This window comes from Aedes albopictus, unplaced genomic scaffold (genome assembly GCF_035046485.1).
Source record: "Aedes albopictus strain Foshan unplaced genomic scaffold, AalbF5 HiC_scaffold_622, whole genome shotgun sequence".
In the NCBI taxonomy this organism is placed as follows: domain Eukaryota; kingdom Metazoa; phylum Arthropoda; class Insecta; order Diptera; family Culicidae; genus Aedes; species Aedes albopictus.
In genome coordinates, this window is record NW_026917446.1 from 1 (window position 1) to 20,490 (window position 20,490).

Genomic DNA, 20,490 nt, shown 5'->3' on the forward strand with positions numbered 1-20,490 from the left:
GTTTCCGGAATATTCTCCTCCTCCATCACAGCGTATTACTTTCGGTGCACGGCCAAACTGGTTCCTCATCATCGACGTGTATTCAGCAATCTTCTCCGCACATTCAGACTTTTCCCGCAAAAGATATACAACACAATATCGGCTGTAGTCGTCCAACATGGTCATGAAGTACCGGCTACCACGCGGCGTCGACACCTCCATCGGCCCGCACAGGTCTGTATGGACGAGATCTCCCACAGCGCTAGATTTCGACTCGGACGGCCTAAACGGTGCACGAGTCATCTTACCCTCACAGCACACCTCGCAGACAGACTTAATTCCACATTCTACGAGCTTCAATCCACTGCCGAGCCTGTCGCCAACAATCTTCTTCACTGCTCGTTCGTCGCGGTGACCCAGCCGTCGATGCCAAGTATGGATGCAGTTCTCGTTGTGATTGCTCAGAGTCAGCAACGCTTTCTGCGAGACCGGTTTCAGGTGATACAAATTCCCAACCCGTCCGCCAGACAATACCACTGCACCGTTCTTGCTTATAGTGCAGCCCAGCTTGTCAAAATTAACACTGCATCCCTCATCCGTAATTTTGCTCACTGATAGCAGATTGCTCGTCAGCGTCGGAACATGGAAAATTTGCTTGATACTCACAGTTACAGCCTTTCCACCTTTGTCGGTTGCACGAAACTTGGTTGATCCGACACCCGCTGCCGGAATTTTGCTGCCATCTGCCAATCCGATGCTCATCGACGTGGGATCTACGTGATCCAGAAGCGAGGCGTCACCGGTCATATGCGACGTGGCCCCTGAGTCAAGGAACCACACCACATCATCTCTCGACCCACTAGCCGCAAGTCCAGCAGCAAGACACATCTCACTTTCTTCATCACTCTCAACTGCTAGATTCGCCTTTTGATTGTTCACTTTCTTCGCATCATTGCCACTTTTGTCTTTTCCCTTCCGGTCTTGTTCCAACTTTCGGCATTCTCTTCGGAAGTGCCCTTCTTTGCCACAATAGTGACACACTTTCACTTTTGGTTTCTTTTCATGTTTCACTTTTTCTGAAATCTTCAGCGCTTTTTCTGCGCCACCACAATCACTTCTGTCTTCACGCCTGCGCCACTCGTCCATCAATTTCCCCTTAACATAATCTAATGTAAGGTCCGCCTCGGGGCGGCTCTCCAGCGCCGTGATTAAACCGTCGTAGGAGTCGTTTAGACTGGACAATATAATCGCCACCAGCCAATAATCCTTCAACGGATCGCCCATGCTAGCCAGGCGATTATGCAGCTGCGTGATTTCTGCCAGGTGCTCGGCCATATTCCCATTCTCCGGAAGCTGTTTTCGGATGAGCTTCTTCAGCACATGAATTTTCGTAGCCAACGTCGACCGGGTGTGATGCCGCTTCAGTGCTGTCCACATCTCATGCGCCGATGCTGCATTTATCACATGACAGGTTTGACTGTCGTCGATGGACAAACCGATTATCGCGCGAGCCTTGCCGTCCTGGGCAATCCAGTTTGCATCGGGGAGCGCAGGCTTCGGTTCATCGACAATTTTCTTCAATCCGTCACGGATCAACAACAAGTCGATGCGGAACTTCCAAACTTCGTAGTTAAAATCGTTCAGCTTTTTCACGGCGAGATTCATGTCGGCGGCCATTTGCTTTTTCAGGCTCCACACCAAGCAAAACGAAAAGAATCCGCACCGCCACGAACAACTCGCAGTTTTCCCGGAAAAACACGACAAATTACGGTTTTACGGCACTACTTTTACTTTCTCGCGGCGCTACACGATCGCGAAACTGGGCCCATGACCTTTTAGCGTATGTTTCGGACGTGTAAATTACGAAAAACACGGTTACTTTACAAGAGACTTTTTATTTTAAACCGTTCGATACATGTCTCGCGAATGAACTGAATGGAAACGGAAACAGTAGAGCTTTTGGCAGCTAGCGCAAGTTAAACAACTACAAAGAAAGCTTTATATTCTAGCATGGCAAGTGTTGCCAATTTTATTAACAGCCAGTACTACGGGGTTCTCGTGAGTGGGGATGTAGCTTCAGCTGCAACTCGGGTCCAGCTTTTGTATTTCGATTACTCGATTGGAGACATAGGTATGTAACAGATACGGAGGTTTTTTGATCCATGCCAGTACAATTTTCGAGTCACTCCAGAGTGTAACTGATTCATATTCTAATTCCGTAGCATCCATCACTTTGACGATCAGTGATGGCCTTATTTCTCACCTTTTTCTTCGGCAGAATGCGAGATTCGCTGCAGATCAACCGCATTTCGGTTGAGTCGTCTGGAAAAACTGCACATACGTAGAGGCACGCTCCGTATGCCAAGTCGGAGGCGTCCGAGAACCCGTGAAGCTCAAGTTTAGCCACACCATTCCAATTGATCTACCTTGGCAATCTCACTTCGTTCAGGACTAGCATCTCGGTTCTGAAGTTCCGCCACTTGGAACTGATTTCGACAGGGACTGGATCGTCCCAATCGATCTGCAACTCGCCAATTTCTCGCAGGATCAGCTTCGCTGCTGTAATTACCGGACCGAAAAAGCCCAGCGGATCAAATATCTTGGCTAACTGGCTGAGAAGTTTTCTACGTGTGATACCGTCCATGTTTTCACAATCAGGCACCGACACAGAGAACCAGTCTTCCGTTGGGTTCCAGACTACGCCCAAAGTCTTTACAGTCACTTTCGAGATGTTGTCACTAACCACGAAGGAGGTTCCTCGCAGTTCTTCAGGAATATCTTGTAGGATTTGGGAGTGGTTGGCACACCACTTGTGAGCACCGAAGCAGCCTTTCTCCAGTAGACCCGTGACTTCTCGTTGCAACTGACATGCTTCATTTAGCGTATCGGCTCCTGTAAAAATATCGTCCATATATGTCTCCTTTTCGATGACCTTGGCGGCTTCCGGAAATTCTTCCTGGTGGTCAGCAGCAGCTTGCTTCAGCGCCATAGTTGCTTGAAACGGTGAAGGGCCCAGACCATTGAAATTCTCTCAAATGGCCTTTTGGCTTTTCAGGATTTCTTATAAGGACTGTATCGGAAATTAACTATATATGTTCAAAACATCCTAAAAAATAATTTATTCAAGTTATAAATAATTTTATTTTTGGAGGTACTATATAAATCCTCAGAAAAAGGAATGGCACTTTTGCTTTTGTAAAAATAATTATTTTACATGGTCATCAATCTCAAAGTTTAAACGCATGATCTTGAAATTTTGGACACCTCTTAAAAATTTGAAATTGCGGAAAAAATGGATTTTTTTTATTTTTTTAAATATTTTAGCGCAAATATATTCTTTCCCAGATTGCTCATAATATAGGTAAACAATTTTTTTCAAGAAAAAATTCGACTCCATTTTAGCGCAATTCTTAAAAATGAAAAAAGGTCATTTTTCAGGGACCCTATTTTTTGATGCTCATTCAAAGCACGATTACGCAAATAAAAAATACATTAAATTGATGATTCATTTTTTTTAATTGGAAATGTTTTAAAACTTAACGACGAGGTAGCTTTAGTAGAGAACGGAATTGTATAACCTTTGCAGATATTTAAAACAGACTGTCAAAGTTCGCCAAAAAATTAGTGTTTTTTTAGAATAGGTCATTTTTCAAATGTTGAGGGTTTTTCGATCATAAATATTTTTTTTTTTAAGTTGGTGTTCGGTGATATGTTATGTGTACATAACTGCTAACAATAATTAATATTTTTTGGGTTTTTCGCCGTACAAGTTTTATTCGCTACAGGTTATTGAAACGCTGAAAAATCTTAAAAAAACAACAATTTGTCCAAAACTTTAATTTGTGAGATGTATTCATTCTACAATATTTTCAATAATGCTAAACATTTTTCAATTTTTTTCAGGCTGCTCTAAACTTGACTGTATTGTGAAGATTTGATAGAAGAACCGAAATGATAAGACCAAACATGCTTCGAGATAGAGCATCCTGAATGTTTATAGTTAATTTCCGATACACTCCTTATTCAAGATTATGAATTATTTCAAAAGTTTCACCAAGAATGCTCCTTTTTCGTAAAATAGTAGACACCCTGATTGATAATCAATCAAAGAACTATTGATCCAACATGTTTTATTCCAAATTTAAAAAAGCTAACCTGAACAGCATGCTCTTGTTAGATTTAGATGTTGTCATCCAAAGTCGTGGATTAGTAATAGTTAAAAATCAATTTATGAAAATAAATGCTCTTCACCAGGAGTGCAACAAAAGTCATTAATAGGGTATCGCGCTACTTGGGCGGTGGCTTCTATATTCGTCTGTTTTCCACTATAAAGTGCCCCACACAATGCATACGTTTGCGTTTGCGTGACATTAGTTTGACACATTTCCCATGGGAAAACTGTCAAAAAAACGCAAACCTCGACGGAACGGACGCTATGTGTTCCAGGCTAAACTCAGTCAATTTTGAACCAATTGACTTGAAATGTTGTACACGGGTAGATACTATACCTATTAGAGTGGGTCATCGTTAAATGGAAAAATGAAAAATTCAATGGAATCCCATCAGATCAAAGCTTTTTTGATCCCATTTCAGGACCCAAATAAGTGTGCACAATTTGGGCACTATCGGTTATGTCTACGTTTTGCGCATCGCGTTTGAAGTTTGTATGGGGTTTTACATGGGAAAACACACTTTTTTGCATTTCTCTCATAACAAGCTCAAATTTTTATAAAACCGTGCAACCGATAAAGTGAAAACATAGCCTAGGGTGTCCTGAAAAACTTTGTCGAAGACCGCGAAGTGATCTGATGCTTATGAAAAAAGTTATAGCGTTGGCATTGCTTGGCGAAACAGCATGATTTTGTTGCTATTGTTATTCCTTTACATGTTAAAACATAAACACATGCATGCGGTTCGTTAGTTATAATTATTTTCACAAGCATCGGATCGCTTTGCGATCTTCGAAAAAGTTTTTCAGAACATCCAAGGCTATTATTTTACAGTATCGGTTAAAAAGTTTTAGACAAACTTTTTCAACTTATGGCTAAAATGCAAAAAAGTATGTTTTCTCATACAAAATCCCATACAAATTTCAATTGCAATGCGCAAAGTGTAGACGCAACCGATCGTGCTCAAATTTTGCTCAGATACTCAGGACCCGAAACGGAACCAAAAAAGCTTTGATCTGAGAAAACGGTTCCGATGACCCACACTAATACCTATCTCACCGCATTCCAAAAGTTGTGTCAATTGGTTCAAATTTGACTGAGTTATAATGGAAAACAGACGAATATAGAAGCCACCGCCCAAGTGGCGCGATTCCCTAGTTGATTTTCTTCGAAAAATTCAGTCTTTTTATGAATTTGGGTCATTAATGTTGGGCAGAGGTGGACAAAGCACAACGGAAAACAAAATAACCGAAGAAAGGAAACCGGACTCGGAATGAAACACTTCGTGTGAATAAACTAGAAAAACTTGAATACACGTCTGAACGGGTTTAACACAGGGGACTGAATGAAATGCTATTCATTGATGCGCGCGTGGCGCGCTCGCTCGGCTCTGCTGTGGAAAGCTTTCGCAGGGTTGATCCCGCCTTCGATCTCACCGAATGCCACACTGAGAGGGAACAGTATTGCATATCCCAACACTCCTCAATGCTGGATCCTCGAACCGCTCGGCGATCTAATCTCCTCCTGACTTCTTGCTCTTCCGCTTCCGAACCTTCTCCGTATTGGCTATCACTATGCCAACAACGTAATCCGACTAATGACCGGGTGGAACTTCCCGATTACTCCTCCTGGATCGTTGCGCCTCTCCAGGACGTTCTTGCGGGCTGGCGATCCGATTTTCTTCCTTCATTTCTAGCGGGTCTGTATCTGCACCTGCATCGTCCATGTCAAAATAGTCTTCTTCTTCGCTTCTGTCGCATTCGGATCCTTCTCCGAACTCCTCGGCTCTGAAAGGGCCTGCCTCCGAATACCACTCGACTTCGCTACCTGCTGATCCACCTTCGGCCACCTTCTCCTGAGTTGAACGCTTCGGATCCTGTAGCTCCAAAAACTTTGCTTCTCGGCTTATCGTCACCATATCCGTATCTGTATCCACGAACCGGTAGCCTTTATTCTCCTCCGAATAGCCGATGAACGTTAACTTCTTCATTCGCTTTACTCCTGGAACTTGAACGTACGCCGGGCACCCGTACCTTTTCAGATGGTCCAGCTCTGGCTTTCGCCCACACCACTTCTCAAACGGTGTTGTATCCACTGACCGGGTCGGAAGCCTGTTCTGCAGGCAGCAGAGTATGCAGCAGCAACACAAGCCTCTCCCCAGTATCGCTTGTCCAATCCAGCATCTAACAGCATCGTTGTCGCCATCTCCTGCAGCGACCTGTTCTTCCTCTCGGCCACTCCGTTTTGCTGAGGCGTATAGGCAGTCGTGTATTGCGCTCTAATTCCCTGGTCCGCAAAGAACCGATGCAGCTCGTTATTGACGTACTCACCGCCGCCGTCCGACCGGATTACTTTCGGTTGCCGTCCAAATAAGTTCTCCACGTTCCTCATGTATTCCTTTATCCTGCCGGCCGCTTCCGATTTCCTCCTCAGCAGATAGACGACCGTGTATCGACTGAAGTCGTCGATCATTGTCATCAAAAATCGTTTTCCACCAGGCGTAGTCGTCCGCATTGGCTCACAGAGATCTGTATGGACCAAATCCAAAACTTGCTTCGACTTCCTTTCAGCTACTTTCGGAATCACTGCCAGGTCTCTGTTCAAGTTCACTTTTCTCTCGACCTCCGCCAGCTTCAGCTTGTATAACGACCCTGATTGCTCACCGGTTACCACTACCTTCCCGCTGGCATCACAAATCGAACACCCATCCTTTCGGAACTTCACTTTGAACCCCTTTGCCGTCAGTTTGTCTACCGACACCAATAGAAAATATTTATTTTCGAACAAATTCATAAGTTAATTTTTTATTTAATACAACCCGCATAACCATGAACCATACTAGAACTCTTTGCCATACTGTGCTAAACTATTTATCACAGTACCCCAACAGTATAGTATAACATCTAAAGCAACAATAAACCAACAGTACCATGAATGAATTCAACAGTTTGATAGATGGTTCTCGGGCAAATTACAGTATGGGGAATAGGCGGTTAAGTTATGTTACAATAAAAAAACGCCAATTTTCTCGAACAAAATATTTCGTTTACAGTTTGTCAAAAGGTCAATATACTATCCATTTTTTTGCTCATTTCACTGTTCAGCTAACTGTTCTAGAACAGTATAGGGTGTCCCAGAAAGTATGGGCACAACTTTGTATAGCGAAAATACAATCATTTTCTTAACAAACAACAATTTTTATATTTTTGTATTTTTATTCAAGGTATTTTAATTAATACCTGTAAAGAGTTTATACATTAAAAAGGGTTTTTGCATGCAGAATGTTTAAAACGAAAAAACATCTTTCAAAACTTCTGCACAAACTACTTTTTTACGGGTTTGCCAAATATCCGAGTTCGAAACATTTTTTTCGATTTTTTTTCACATCATATATTCGAAAACATGTTTCCTCAGATGGTTGTTTGAAATTTTTTATAGAAATATGTTTTGCCTGTGCGTACGGGTATTCCATAATTTTGAGAAAACTGGAAAATTCGCCTTTTCTATTTCTGGATAAGACATGCCCACAGACATTCGAGTTTTTAAACATGTTTTAACGAGAATAAAAATAATTCAATCTGCACTTTATAAAGCTGGAGTATTTATTTTACTTATGGTGAAATTAAATTGTAATTTTCTGCATGCTGTGATATATATTCAGAAGCTTGTTTTTATCTACTAGAAAAACGAGTTTTCAAAAATATCGATTTTGGCGTTTAAATCCATTTTTCAGGTTCAAAAGTTTATGTTTTCAATTCATACTAAGGGTTGTACAATAGATACCCATATGGAAATACACGGAAATATTTTTTGAAATTTTTATCGAGCTCAACTTCATGTGTAGGGAATAATTTGTTAAGCGATGTTATTGAAAAATATAGCAATTTGTGCAGAAGCTTTAAAAGGTCTTTTAGGGAATGTTCTTCCGCTTTCAAACGAAGTGTTAAATGCAAATTTTAATGATTGGCATTTGATGTCAATATAATAAGGCAGGATATGTGTGAAAATAAAGTTTGTTTATGCATCCATTCCCAAATGGCAGAGCTCCAAAGTTGTGCCCATACTTTCTGGGACACCCTATAAAACTGTAAAATCGGGAAGAAAATTGGCAATGTATATGTAACTGTGGCTTTATTGTGCAATATGGTTCAAAGTTAATATAATATACAGTTGTGATGCAGTTGAAATGTAAAATAAAACTAGCACAATATTCAAATAATTGAATTGTTTTTATTCAAACTACATAAAATAGAATTCATAAACCAAAATATTCTCATTTCACTCATCTTACCCCATGGAGTGCTGCAGTAAAAGCATGTAAAACATAGATACGTACAATTTGAAATAGTTTAAGCGGGTTTCCTTCTCGAGCTTCCAATCCGGCGGTTCGTAAACATCCTCTTTTCATTCTTTTAATAGAATACCAGCTCGACGTGACCATCACTATGGATAATCCTCAAACTCCTAGCTTCGTACTCAGATTTGTACCAGTAAGTCACCTCGATAACATCGTTGACCGGGTCGAGCCGATTTGGATCACCTCCTTATGCATCCGTATCGCATTTTGTAGGAGCGGTAGCACCGGAAGGGCTTCTTTTAGGGTAAGAACATGCTGGTTGAGATATGCTATAGTGTTGTAGGTGCGGAGCTTTGAAATAGCCACCACGTTCGACTTATAAATAGGTCCTAAAAGGGAAAGAAAATTCGTAAATGTTTAAAAAAAACGTTTAGTTTTCGAGGGAAAAACTTACCAATTTCTCTCAAAATGCATTTCCGATACCGGTGCAAAATAAACACGGAAGACTTCGGCCAACAAGAATACGGACCAGATAGGGTTTGTGTGCCATCAGTAATCTCATGCTCCCAATTTCATCCTATTCGAAAACAAGCGATTACGGCACCGATTGACTCCGTTCTTTTTGTTTTCATGCGTGCTCACTTCTAACAAAAAATACAAAAATAATAAACAAAACAAACGGCGCTTCAATCCTTTGTTTTTCGTAGGATGAAAATGGGAGCCACATGCTTAATAAGGGAACCAATACCCTAGGATGGAAAATTGACTGGGTTGCAGACCTCGCTTCAGACTGTTTCGAATCCACTGTGGGAGTTTTGAAGGGGTTATATTAGTAAATAAACACGAATTTTCATTACTTACTGGAGGAATACCCTTTCGAGCTGCTGGATTTCATGGTGAATCCTAAAAAACTTAATGTAGCAACCAAATTTTGCTCTTCTTTTGCACTTTGTGAAAAACAAAACAAACAGCTTGCTGCATTTTTCAGTATAATGTCGCACACACAAACTAATGTGTGGAACTGTTTACCATACTGTTGCCTATGAGTAAAACATAATATAGTGTGCATGTGTTAGTTTGATGTTGAAATCCAAACACCAACTGTTTGACAGAATGTGGGCTAATATTTCGACTATTCATTGCAACATATCTTTCAACAATGTGTGGACATCATAACATATTGTGACTTTTTACTATGGGTTTGAAAAACCGTGCTATACAATCCAATGCTTCAGGTGTCATATTGTTGGACGTAAAGGAGACTGTTTGTGGTAAACTGACTCTAAGTGGTAGAAGACATTTACTGTTTTGACCTCAAGGCAGAATGTTATTTTATATGCGGGAATCAACATACATGTGGCCAAATTCACGTGAGTTTGAACATTTACTTCGCATTTCTGAAGAACGCTTGGACTTTCCTCTTGATACCTCCCATTAGATTCTGCACAACTTTCTCCGTAACATTTCGTTGTGCCGCAGACCAAATTTTCTTGAAGCAATCAACAGAGCTGGCTTCTCTTCCATCTTTCTTGAGATGCCGCCTTATTATTGTCCAGTATCTTTTCACAGGATGCAGTTCAGGGAAGTTTTGTGGATTTTGCCATTTTTCGACAAAATCGACTTTTTCCGTCTTGAGCATCTCTAGTGTAGAAGAAACGTAATGAGCGGATGCCAGATCCGGCCAAAACAATGGAGGATCCGTATTTTTCCGATATATGGGTAGAAGTCGTTTATAATGCATTCCTGTATGTTATTTTCACCGTTGATTGTTCCTGTTGTGAAATACGAAATACTGTTTAAGCCGCATGAACAATTGGCTTGCCACACCTAAAACTTTTTCGAAATTTTTCGGTTCTGATGTACCCTACATCATCCAGCACATCTGTCCCCTGCTCAGCGTTGAAAAATTGCGGTACCGGAAGAGATACTAGTACACAATTCTCAAAACGACAACTTGTTGGAACACCATTTGTGCAGAATTTATCTGCTAGTCGCTAAGCTAATCCAACCCATCGCTCAAAATTTCTCATTTTTTTCGTTTTCTTTGAATGTGTTGCCGAAGTGAACAATGTTTTTACACACTGAGCAAAAATTCACAATTTTTTGTTTAGTTTTAACTCTAAACTATTGGTAAACAGATGTCCACTTTCTTTAATGAACAGTCCTTATCACTCGTCATGTGGCTGCTTGCTTCACTGTCTATGAACCAGCATTCGCGCTGTTCACGACCTGCCACCATGAAACACACGCTAGCATCACACTTTTCGTCTTCTACTTTCTTTGCGTTCTGCCGACCACGCGCCCTGCCGTCTGGCTTTTTCTCATCTTCATTCATCTGCTTCGCCAGGTACAGCCGGCAGTTGCGTCACACGTGACCGGGCTTTTTGCAAAAATAGCACACTCTGTCCGAACCACCGTAGTCACTTTGCACCGCACCCTTCATCGCTTTCATGTTGAACGATTCACATGATCGTTCCCGCCGCCGCTCGAACTCGTCAAGCAACTTTGATTTGACCAGCTGCATGGTGATGTCAGCATCGGCACGACTCTCCAGAGCCGTGACCAATCCACCGTAGGAATCGGGCAAGCTGCGCAGGATCATCGCAAATCGCAGCGATTCTTCCAGCTCTTGGCCCGCATTCGCCAGACGGTCGAACAAATCCTCCAACACTACTAGCTGGCCTTCGACGTCACCACCCTCCGCGAGATTCAAACTGCAAAGTTTCTTTAACCCTAAAAGGGATACCTTCATGGCCTCAGTTTCGTCACCTCGCTGAGTGTGTTCCATCAAAGACGAGCTCTGGAAGGCGCCTGGGGTCCAATGGACCCCAGGTATCCCTTTTAGGGTTAATAACGACACACGCGACGTTACCGTGCTCTTCTCGTGGTACGCTTTGAGCTGATTCCAAAAATCACTCGCACTTTTCGCGGTTTTCACCAACCCAAACTGATTGTCTTCAATGCATAACCCCATTGTAGCACGTGCTTTACTGTCGTCCTTCTTCCACTGCTCGGTGACTGGTTGCGGCTTCGCACCGACGACGACGTACCAGAGCTCCTCCCTGGTTAGGAGCATCTCCATCCGGAACTTCCAGATTTGCCAATTATTGTTCCTCAATCTGGCAAACGCAAACTTGTTCGGCTCCGCCATTTTGTCTTCGCACTGTATCACCACAGTCGAAAACGAAATCAATGGACTACTCGCTTTGCACGCAGCCACAGTTGATCAGCAGGAGTAAATCAATTTAATTTTGTATGGCGAAATGCATCTAAACTCGAATTACTTGAAATAGAAAGCTTTTCCCGAAAAAATATTTGGTAGCCTTAATAGTGGTCACCATTGTGCACAACCACTACCAAATATTTTTTCGAATAATGTGTTCCACTTCGAGAAATTTGCCTTTAGATTGTATTCGCCATACAATATTTTTGCGATTTACTTTTAGCGATTTTTCGCGCATAGAAGCTAGCGCCACATTGGTCGATGCGGAGAGTAGGAAAACAGCCGATGTAGTTAATTCATTAACACGCGGCGCGAACACCCGAAACAGGAACACAGTTTCTCACACTTTCTTCCTACACTATCCGGAAGATTTCTTTCGGTTTTCCTCTGGGACCATAACCTGTTGGGCAGAGGTGGACAAAGCACAACGGAAAACAAAATAACCGAAGAAAGGGAACCGGACTCGGAATGAAACACTTCCTGTGAATGAAACTAGAAAAACTTTAATACACGTCTGAACGGGTTTAACACAGGGGACTGAATGAAATGCTATTCATTGATGCGCGCGTGGCGCGCTCGCTCGGCTCTGCTGTGGAAAGCTTTCGCAGGGTTGATCCCGCCTTCGATCTCGCCGAATGCTACACTGAGAGGAAACAGTATTGCATATCCCAACAATTAAAACCATATGTTTTGAATGGCGCGGATTTGATGACCTCGGCGCGAATTTCAAATGGCTTGGCGCGGATTTTGCGGTTTCTAAATCGACACTTTTATAACAGCCCTGCAGAGTTGTCCGCATCACAATCCTTTTTCATATGCCCAGCCTTACCGCACCGATGACACCTTCTGAAGAATTTTCGTGATTTTTCCCATCCGCCGAGGAACGCTGCACTATCATCATAGCAGTCGTTTCGATCAGCACGCTTCGATTCTTCACCTAGCAATCGTCTCCAAGGTGAGCTCATTTTCATCGATGTTTTCCAGCGCAGTCACGATGGGAAGCTGTCTGGAAGCGTAAGGAACAATGTGAAACCAGGTCATTATCTTCAAGCTTTGCTCCCCCAGACTTCAGCTGCCGCACCAGGTCGCCAAAAACGGTGAAATGGCTCCGCATCGCCGTTCCTTCTGTCATACGAAGCGAGTTGCTTGCGCAAGAGTGTCTGGCTTGCCACTGACTTCTTCGCAAATGCAGATTCCAAGGCTGTCCACATAGCCTTAGCGGTTTCCTTGTCCCGAACTATTCCTGGCACTCGTCTCCAACAAATCCGACAAGCATGGATTTTGCTCGGCGGTCCATTTTCAGGAAATTTGCTCTTCTAACATTACCTTCGGCAGGAACGGCTTAGGGACAAAACGTCGAATGCCAAAACGTCGAATGCCCAGGCTTATTCTGCGCGGCGTGTGAGGTGAGACGAGTCGAATGAGGTGACAAAAGTCGACTCGCCCCATTTGATTTACATTAGTCGTCTCACGTCACGTGAGACGAAACCGTCCGTCTCACCTCACACGCCGCGCAGAATAAGCCTGGCCAAAAGGTCGAATGCCAAAACGTCGAAAGGGACAAAACGTCGAAAGGACAAAACGTCGAAAACGAGTAATCTAAGCAAATAGTGAGTTCTTTATTCTTTTAAAGGATACTCATTCTTTCACTTGCATCTGCCAACTAGTTCAAAGGGGAGCCTTCCTGAGGCTCCCTGAAACAACACCTCAGGGAGGGCATGTTTCTTGACCAGTTCTTTGCGGGTAAGGAATTTTCGCACTGTCGTATTATTAAAGCTCACATCACGTCACATTAAGTGTACCTAGGTATGCAACATTATTTATTCCCGGACTTTCGCGGCCTTTTCTTCTCTTACTTCTTTGGAGCCCCTTCTACTGGCACCCAATGTTGCAATTGAACTAAACCCCCGAGCCAAAAATGAACTGAGCTTGGATGTGTCATCAAATCTTATGTGCGTCCTGACCAAGGTGCTGCCCTAGGACTTCGTGACGCATCTGCATGCATGCGTTGTTGCACGCAAATACTTATGCGCCACAATGAAGTGGGATATTTTGGTATCGGGCATGCAGCGAAATCAGGATTTTCCGGTAATCCACGGTGACTGAACCGGTTCCCCCTCTCAATTGAGGGTGAGTTTCTGAATCAAATTAGCCCAAAATTGCTAGAATTGGTGAGAAATGATAGATACATGACCATTTCAGTTTACCAGGTACCAGGGTACCATGGTGGCATGTTGGCATTCTGCGGGTGCAGTTCTTGCTCAAGTTGCGTTCACTTTCGAGCTCACGTGCGTTCCAAATTTTGAACTGAATAATGTTCAAATATGTTTGTTCACAGCGTGCTGTTTTTGAACTTCAACGCAAATTGATCGCGTTCACATGCAACACTGCGAGTGGAACCTTCCACAAATTTTCAGTAATACGTCATTACTTCCTTCAGGGTGGTTACGATGGCGGCCTCTCTGGCACATTTAGGGTGACGATGAGGATCATCAGGCACATTATTCCTTCAAGGGCGTCTGGATTGGTTACGGCTGTCCTTCTTCGCAATTCATCCGGTATTCCAGAATATGGTACTAGCACAACAATGCCAAGTATCCACACAATAATCTTTACACAGCTGGTGGTTTCAACTCGGGTCTGAAGCATCATAGAGTGCAAAATGAGTCACTGACCTTCAGCGCTTGGGCACTTGGGCAGTGACCCGAGATAATGAGACATAATGAGTGTGTCCCCGTTAATTAGTTCATCATCCTGCCATTTTGGTGGATCTACCGTATTGCCACCCCTCTCAGGCTATCAAGAGGATTAAATCGATCCACACAAAATCTAAAAAAAAAAAATCCACACTGAACTGCGAAAAGTTACACACTTTTCGACGTTTTGTCCTTTCGACGTTTTGTCCCTTCGACGTTTTGTCCTTTCGACGTTTTGGCATTCGACGTTTTGGCATTCGACGTTTTGTCTTTCGACGTTTTGTCACCCATTCGGCAGGAACATCCGCTTCAAGTACTTCCGAAACCTCAGCAGCTTCCAAAAACAGCTTCACTCTGAACCTCCAATTTTCGAGGTTGGTTCCATCCAGCTGGGGAATTCCAGCACCTTCCTTTAGTGAGGAGCCCATAAACTAAAGGAATTGGCCGACCGAATACCGAGAAAGCAGTAAAACGCCGAATGAACTTAAACAGAGAAAAATTGTTTATTAAAACGAAAAATGCGAGTGGTCGCTACAAGTGGTTGTTAAGGACAAACATCTTGACATCCCGCTTTAACAGTGCATCAAAACTTCAAACGCACATAATATCTCAAGAAGCAAGCTTCACACAACAAAGTATTTTATTATTCCGTTCTTGCTCACTTGTAATAAGCTTAAAATAAGAAGATCAGGTACGCTGGTTTTGTTTACGAAGAGATTTGTTTTCTAAATCGTGAGTAGGTGCCAAAGTCGGCCATTGTGGCGGTCATTTTGGGATTCTAAAAAGTCTGTCCTTAAGTACATACTAAATGTGAAAATAATTGACATTATAATGTATACGTGTACGATCGTTTCAAAAAACTCTTTTTCATGCAAAATCTCGCTCTCACGAGTCAAGCGCCGAAATCTCATTTGCTTATAAAACGATAAACGCTAGATATACATACTTTTGTTCTATCAAGAAATTTTAAAAACTTCGATGTAAATAATAACAATACCAAGAAATAAAGCAGTGAGTGAAATCATTAGTTAACTCATGCATGATTTTTTCAGCGGCGAGTTTGACGAGTCAAGAATCGTGCGTGAAACAACTCAACCATGAGATTTGAGAATTTGAGTTTTTACCAACACTGGCTTTGTATTTTGTATTTTCTGAAAGCATATCTAACTTATGTATTGAAGAGTAGAGAGGCAGACATATTGATCTGATCTGCATTCAAAAAGTTATGATAATTTATCTTTAAGGTACCCCGGGGCAAGTGAGACCTACAGCTATTATTTTTTTTATTTGTAAGTTTTAAGGCAAACATTCTTCATAGAAAACATAGGTATCACTTCAACGGATACTTTGAATTCAAAAATTGTTATTGCTCTCGCCATAAAAAGACCATATATGTTATTGTTGTTCATATGTAATTTTCAATTCAGTAAGTGAGATTAACGTACTCTACCACATTCGTCGTTTAAAAATAGAATAACAAATAAAGTAAAACTTTTTCGGTTTCAGGATAATATTTGGAGTGCTTGCAAATTATTTTAAGCGAAAAACCTGGAATTTATTTTCATTTATTACCTTTTGTTAACTGTTCTCACTTACCCCAGTGCATTTCAACAACTGGGGCAAGTGAGACCTATGAGAGTAAACAAACACTATTTCATAGTTTGATCTCGCTTTCTTCAGCCTAAGTCGAAATGACGGGCTTGGTGGTGTAGTGGCTACCGCTTCTGATTTATATGCAGAAGGTCCTGGGTTCAATCCCTGGCCTGTCCCTTTCCTCCTACATTGTATCATTCTATATATACTTTCTCTCTGCTCTCTACATATACAACTCTTGTATATAAACATGTTCATAGCCGTCGCTTGAACAGGAACGGGTTGAAAAAGCCGTTTCCCTTCCTTCCAAACTTTCACAGCACAGTGTCACAATCCTATTAGAAAACGCCTACAAGTTATGCAATCAAGCGAACTGTGCCGCACATCTTCAAAATAATAAAAACACACAATTCTATCACCTTCCCCTGGTATCCACACACCAATGTGTGAACCTCCTGCCAACCACTTCCCACCAACACTCCAACATCCGCATGAATTTGTGCTGGCGCAGAGGTATATTCGGCCAGATGTGGATACAAACGATTGCAATCATCACTTCCTTACCCCTTCCCCACATTGACCTGCAACCTGACGTGGCAGGCGCCATTGTCGCCTAAAAATAGAAGATCACTAACGCTCACACACTGAAGATGCCTGCTAGTCCCCGGCAGTTATCTCTCATTGGTCCTTGTGTGAGTGTAGCTGGTCTGGCGATACTGGAGTAGCATCCACGGGCGGTCAATCAAGCTCAAGCTCAAGCTCAAGCTTTCTTCAGCCTAAGTCGAAATTTACACAAAAGTAAAGTAAAAATCGGCGCCTTACTTAAATCGTTGAATTATACTTAATTACTTCTATTCTGATGATGAAGCTATTGTTTAAAATGGTAATGTCTTTGATATAACATATTTTTTTTTTTCGAAATCATCTATTTTCCATATTTTCGTTCAAGCAAATTCTATTATGCCTTCGTTTTTCGCTGCATAATGAGTTTTTCTGAATGCTAAGGAACCGACCATAAAGTATGAAAATTTTTGAAAACGTCTTATTTGAAGTTCACGATTTGAAAATCTTTATTTAACGATCGTAAAATTATGTAAGGGAAAACATAACATCTGTAAATCTTGAAAAATCTTTTGGCGAGACTCATCAACTACGTAATATGAAAAGTAAGTTTGGAAATCTTTCGGCATTTAACCTATGGGCGCTTTTTGTATAAATAAAACCAATTTGTTTTGCACGAGCTGCAAGAGTTAAATCAATTTTTTCTCAGTGATTCGTTATTATATATGTTACGTAATTTATGCCCGATACCACAAAACTTTTCCAACATAAATCGCTAAACATAGTTATTCGTATAAGATATTTATAATTCATGCTACCTTACATATATGCAACAAGTATATTAAGCTATTTGTACAAACATTCCGAATAGGTCCCACTTGCCCCGTGATACGGAGTAAATGAAGATCTGCTCAACTTTTCATTATATGCATAATATACAAAATGTAAATTTTTTAAAACAGTTCTAATGCCCGTTAATAAGAAGAAATATACCAACAATGTCTTTTAGAACCATTGGAATTATAATAGTAGTTTACGCAACAAGGTGCAGAATGACGATTTTTACAGCACGAGTCGTACATTTATCCAACGAGGCTTGCCGAGTTGGATAATTACGACGAGTGCTGTAAAAATCGAGTTCTGCACTGAGTTGCGTACAACGTTTTTTGCAAGTTCATAAATTACCGCTTGAGGATAGTTTTTAACAAAACTTTTGCATCAAACTGCACACTGATGATCATTAGCGTGGTTCAAAAAATCGTTTTTGCTCCACACCGCTTATTCGATTCGTAACCAGATTCTATGCCTTCTCACAAAATTTGAGCTCATTTGGTTGAAAATTGAGACTGCACAAGCCCTTCAAAGTTTGTATGGGAATTACTATGGGAAAACGATGTTTTTCATTCAATCGACCGTAGTATTTTCCCAAATGCCATAGAGCGTTAGTTGACCCTTGGCACTTCTAGGTTACTCTATCAGCTACAACTTTGCCGAAGACCGCATTCAAATTGCATGCCTCATTAATTAGTTACCGATTTTTATCCAGAATCGAAATCTTCACTCATGATGGTTGAACTAATCGGTGAGGCATCACTGTATTTTGCAGTGAAACATAGTAGCCATGAATTTAGTGTGCTATCTTTGGCGCCATAGGCAGCAATGTTGCCTGCTGGGAAGCTGGAGGATCATTGCTAAAGTTTGTCCAGTTGGATACAAATCGATAACTAATTAATGAGGCGTCCGATTTGAATGCGGTCTTCGGCAAAGTTGTAGCTGATAGAGTAATCTAGGAGTAGCAAGGGTCAACTAAACCTCTAGGGCACTTGGGGAAATGCTATGGTCGATTGAATGAAAAACATCGTTTTCCCATAGTAATTCCCATACAAACTTTGAAGGGCTTGTGCAGTCTCAATTTTCAACCAAATGAGCTCAAATTTTGTGAGAAGGCATAGAATCTGGTCACGAATCGAATAAGCGGTGTGGAGCAAAAACGATTTTTTGAACCACGCTAATGATCATAGTTATGTTTAAGAAAATCTGATCATAGCAGGTTATACTGTGCAGTTGTCACAATTTTTCAAAACTGCGTCCAGAAAGCATCAAGAAGTTGACCAAAACTGAAAACAGTGCTGTAATGGTTCATTACGCAACGCAAATCAGTGCTGTAATGAACCATTACAGCACTGTTCATTTGGTGTGGGAAAGTAGGCCTTTTCCTGTCAGATTTGCGTGAGGTAAAATAGCCTATTACGATGAGAAATTGCAAAAAATCATTTATGTTAAGAATTTTTTGGCTTGGCAAAAGCAAACTAGCATTTTTTTAGGTCCCACTTGCCCCGGGGTACCTTAAGTGATCCATCCTGCCCTGACCCACCCAATTATATATTTCGCCTTTTTTCAAACTTGTGTTATTATTCTCCGCACAGGTCATCGCTGGAAATGTAGTAACAAGGCAACAGGCCAAAACTTTGATAGATGCTGGATGTGACGCACTCCGTGTCGGTATGGGATCCGGTTCCATCTGCATTACACAGGAGGTTATGGCATGCGGATGTCCTCAAGCAACTGCTGTATACCAAGTCAGTAGAATTGCCCGAGAATTTGGCGTACCGGTAATCGCTGATGGAGGAATACAATCAATTGGGCACATTATGAAAGCTCTTTCTCTGGGAGCATCCAGTGTTATGATGGGATCGCTTCTCGCCGGTACATCAGAAGCTCCAGGAGAGTATTTTTTTAGCGATGGTGTACGCCTAAAGAAATATCGTGGAATGGGCAGTCTGGAAGCAATGGAGCGTAAAGATGCAAAGGGTGCGGCTGGTGCCCGATATTTCCATACAGACATGGACAAATTGCGTGTGGCACAAGGAGTAAGCGGAAGCATAGTTGATAAAGGATCTGTTCTTCGATTCTTGCCTTATCTTCAATGCGGTTTACAGCACAGCTGTCAAGATATTGGCACAAGATCTCTACAAAACCTTAAGTGAGTATAAAATTAAGTTTTTTTTTTCTACGTACGTATCCTATAATGAAACGCATTAATTTTCTTCTTACAGGAAAATGATTTACAATGGAGAGCTACGTTTCATGAGACGCACTCATTCGGCTCAAGCTGAAGGCAATGTTCACAGCTTATTTAATTACGAGAAGAGACTGTTTTAACAGCGATATAAACAAAGAGTCTGAAGGCCTACGAATCATGATTTTTTTTTTATTTTATAGTAACCTTTTAGTTTATATGTAAAGTAAAATCAATGTGTCAAATAATAGTGTTGAAAACTATTCCGTTTTATTGATGATATAATAACAGGTGTTATAGGTATAAAGCAACCAATTTGTTGTAGAATGTAAACAGGAATTAATCGACGTAAAATTTAGACACTTGATTGAAAATCTCTGCCCAACCATTTTCAAAGTATTGAAATTATATTTCTAAAACGTGAAACTACTTACAAACTACTAATTAGATTATTACTTGAATGATAAGGCAGTAATTGTTCATCGTAAAATTATTTTTGAAAATTTTATTGTGTATCAAATAAAACCATGTGATTCAAGCATTATTGTTGTTCTGTTTATGCCGATGTGAGTACATTATTTTATTCAATTACTAAAATTAACGTTAATCGCCAAGATAGCACGCATTAAGTAATTTAACCCTAGAGCACCTTCAAGGTGAATATATAACGAAGCCAAACATGAAATTTTCAAAAGCACAAATCTGAGGAACCAATAGACGGATTGCGCTGAAAAGTTGATCGATTCGAGACTTCGGTTCTTCAAATTTGTGCTTTTAAAAATTCGAAGTGTGGCTTCGTTATATATTTACCTTAACGGTGCGCTTCTATACCCCGTTCGGCAGACCTCCATCATTGCAGCAAACTTTACCGGTCGCTGGTGGATGCGCTCACAATGGACTTATCCACCGATGAACCGAATTCATCGCGGTCCGAGAATTTTGACACTAGAGCG

General features: G+C 41.4%; 2 protein-coding genes across 2 annotated transcripts; one reads left to right on the plus strand and one right to left on the minus strand.

The window, feature by feature from the left end:
- Positions 1-5,742: 5,742 nt before the first annotated feature.
- LOC134284721 (uncharacterized) lies at positions 5,743-6,138 on the minus strand. The gene has a single exon (XM_062843891.1). It carries the CDS (start codon positions 6,136-6,138, stop codon positions 5,743-5,745), a length of 396 nt encoding a protein of 131 aa, XP_062699875.1.
- A 2,311-nt stretch (positions 6,139-8,449) lies between these two features.
- Positions 8,450-20,075, plus strand: LOC115268931 (inosine-5'-monophosphate dehydrogenase). Its single transcript, XM_029877133.2, has 3 exons — positions 8,450-8,749; positions 18,945-19,501; positions 19,575-20,075. The coding sequence occupies exons 1-3, from the start codon at positions 8,594-8,596 to the stop codon at positions 19,678-19,680; spliced, it is 819 nt and encodes a 272-aa protein (XP_029732993.1). The 5' UTR covers positions 8,450-8,593; the 3' UTR covers positions 19,681-20,075.
- The last annotated feature ends 415 nt before the right edge of the window (positions 20,076-20,490 follow it).